This window comes from Seriola lalandi, unplaced genomic scaffold (genome assembly GCF_002814215.2).
Source record: "Seriola lalandi dorsalis isolate HSWRI2012SDOR001 ecotype SW California unplaced genomic scaffold, Sedor1 jcf7180001956317, whole genome shotgun sequence".
Taxonomy (NCBI): Eukaryota; Metazoa; Chordata; class Actinopteri; order Carangiformes; family Carangidae; genus Seriola; species Seriola lalandi.
The window spans coordinates 1-2,522 of NW_019426986.1; the positions used below are offsets into that span (position 1 = coordinate 1).

General features: G+C 38.2%; 1 protein-coding gene across 1 annotated transcript; it reads left to right on the forward strand.

Annotated features, from left to right (window-relative positions):
* Positions 1 to 6: 6 nt before the first annotated feature.
* On the forward strand, positions 7 to 2,224 carry LOC111673258 (ralA-binding protein 1-A-like; the record flags this gene model as incomplete). The annotated part of the gene is made up of 3 exons (XM_023431342.1): positions 7 to 38; positions 615 to 776; positions 2,093 to 2,224. Coding segments are annotated over exons 2-3 (273 nt in total), but the record flags the coding sequence as incomplete, so codon positions are not given.
* Between the last annotated feature and the right edge of the window lie 298 nt (positions 2,225 to 2,522).

Consider the following 2,522-nt stretch of genomic DNA (forward strand, 5'->3'; position numbering starts at 1 on the left):
TTCAGAATATCTCCATCGTCCTCAACCCAACCATACAGGTCGGAGAAGGAGGACAGATAAAGCAGAAAACTTATATTATTGGGGAAAAAAATAACAAAGATGATATGATGAAATGTTGCACAGAGAGCAGTAATTTAACAGCAACAGTCAAACTAAACATCAAAAAGAGAAATGGAAATTTGGCTCAGGCTCAACTGTACCTAAAAGATAAGAAACCTCCCCTTAGCAACAAACCAAGCGAGTTTTTATTGGATCAAACAGTCAGTTCATCTTAGAAAACCCTGGCCCAGTTTAGTGAAGCTAATTTATTCCCACAGGGTACAATCTGTGTGGCTGCTCCACTTATTGTGAACCAACAACCAACAGCAGCAGGAGCCACAGCACTGTTAAATAAACAATTCTTCCAATTAATGAGTGGGGTCCAGAGTCAGTTTAATCAGACCAAGTAAATATGCAGGAATTCTGGAGAAACTGGTGCAGAGACAATTCACACTGCAGTTTGACACACATAAGTCAAAGACAAGCTCACGTGCACTGCGAGGCTAGATGCAGTTTATGCCGTGCTCTCTGGCTGTGTGCTTTGTGTTCACTGATTTGTTTCCCTTTATGTTTAGATTGGGAACCGTGTTCTCTACATGTTCTTCACACACGTGAGGGAGCTGTTTGGAGACGTGGTGCTAAAGCCTGTGGTGCGACCGCTACGCTGGTCCAACATGGCAACAATGCCGGCGCTGCCTGAGACCCAGGAGAGCATCAAGGAGGAAATCCGACGACAGGTGGGCTCGGTCCTAATGCAGCCTAACTGTCAGTTTTAGTCCATTCATTGATTGACAGAATTGATTCATGGAAAATTAAAGGAATAGTTTGACATTTTGGGGAAAAGATTTGCTTATTTTATTTCTTGCCAAGAGAAATAGAATAAGCAATGTTTGTGTGTTTTAATGTGAAGCAGAACCAGAGAGAAAAATAGCCCAGCATGTAACTCTCTGTGAAACCACAACTTGTCAATTTTACTCTGTGTTTGTTTTGTTTAACAAACCAGATATAATGTGTTGATCTATGAGCTGCTGGTAGGCATATATTCTTTTATTTTTTTATCTCTGGACTTTGGATAGAACCAGCTCCAGCCCATATTGAACAGACAGATATAAGAAGGGTATGAATTCCTTCCTTTGAATAGCAAAATTTTGGCAAGTGTTTAAGTCATTCATCAGTTGGAATTGCTAAATATTTATTCTTAAATGTGAGGAATCCTTCTTTTTTCAGTTTTATATCATTGTAAATTAAATTATCTTTGTTTTTTAAACTGTTTGTTGGACTAAAACAAGCTATTTGAAGCCATTTAGTACCAATGAACGTTCTTTACACTTTTTTCAGACATCTGTAGACTAAAATGGTTAATCAATTAATCTTAAAAATGTACTACAGATTAATGGATAATGAATATAATCATTAGTTGCAGCCTTTATCCATTTGTACTTGAGAGTACTTTAGCAAGACACTGGACCAAAACACCTGTTTTCTGGTGCATTTGTACATTTGCTGTACATCCTCAGAGAAAAAGGTAATTTTAACTCTTCATTATAGAGGGTATATTGCTGTTTCTAAGGACAGTAAAATATTTCCATATCTTTTTTGAAGTAATCAGATGATAGATTGTCATCACTTTAAGCAGGGATTAAAGTGTTACAGGGTAGAAACATAGTAATGCAGCAGGAATTTAGCAAAGTAAGCTTCTTGTGTTTATAGTACATTGTCTTGTCAGCAGTACAAATCTTTATCTTTGCCTCAGTGTCTCAGTGTACCAGGACTTGATATTTTGATACCATGTCTTCCAGAAGTTCATGATGTTTAGTTTATGTTCCAGCACATGCATCACGCTGCAATATAAACAAACATTTCACTTACCCTGCAGCAGACGCTCTTAACTTCACATCTTTGTTGGGGGAAATAAAATATGATACTTGTTTTATGATAAAGGTGTTCAAACGTGTGACTGTTGCATTCATTCAAATTATTTTGATTATATTTGTCACCTAAGTTTCAACCTGTAACATAAATGTGTGCGCGTGTGTGTGTGGGTGTCTTATAGGAGTTCCTATTGAACTGCCTGCACAGGGACCTGCAGGCAGGGGTGAAGGACTTGTCCAAAGAGGAGCGACTCTGGGAAGTTCAGCGAATCCTGACGGCTCTTAAACGCAAACTGAGGGAGGCCAAACGCCAGGTGAGTTGTGTCTGTGTACTGTTGTATCTGTATGGATGTTTTTATATTTCTTTTTGAATTTCTGCTAAAGATGGAATTAATCATAATATAGCAAGCAGCTGCCTGTTTGGTTTCATTATTAATGTTGACTTCAGGTGCTTGTTCTGCCAATAAGGCAAATAAAAGCAATGGTTAGTTGCTCTTGTTTAGGATCACTCCTGCCATAATTATGGGAATTATTTGCTAGAAACTGAGCACCAGATATTTTGTTATAGAGAACTTGACATAGTCTAGTACAACACCACCACTAACCATGGCC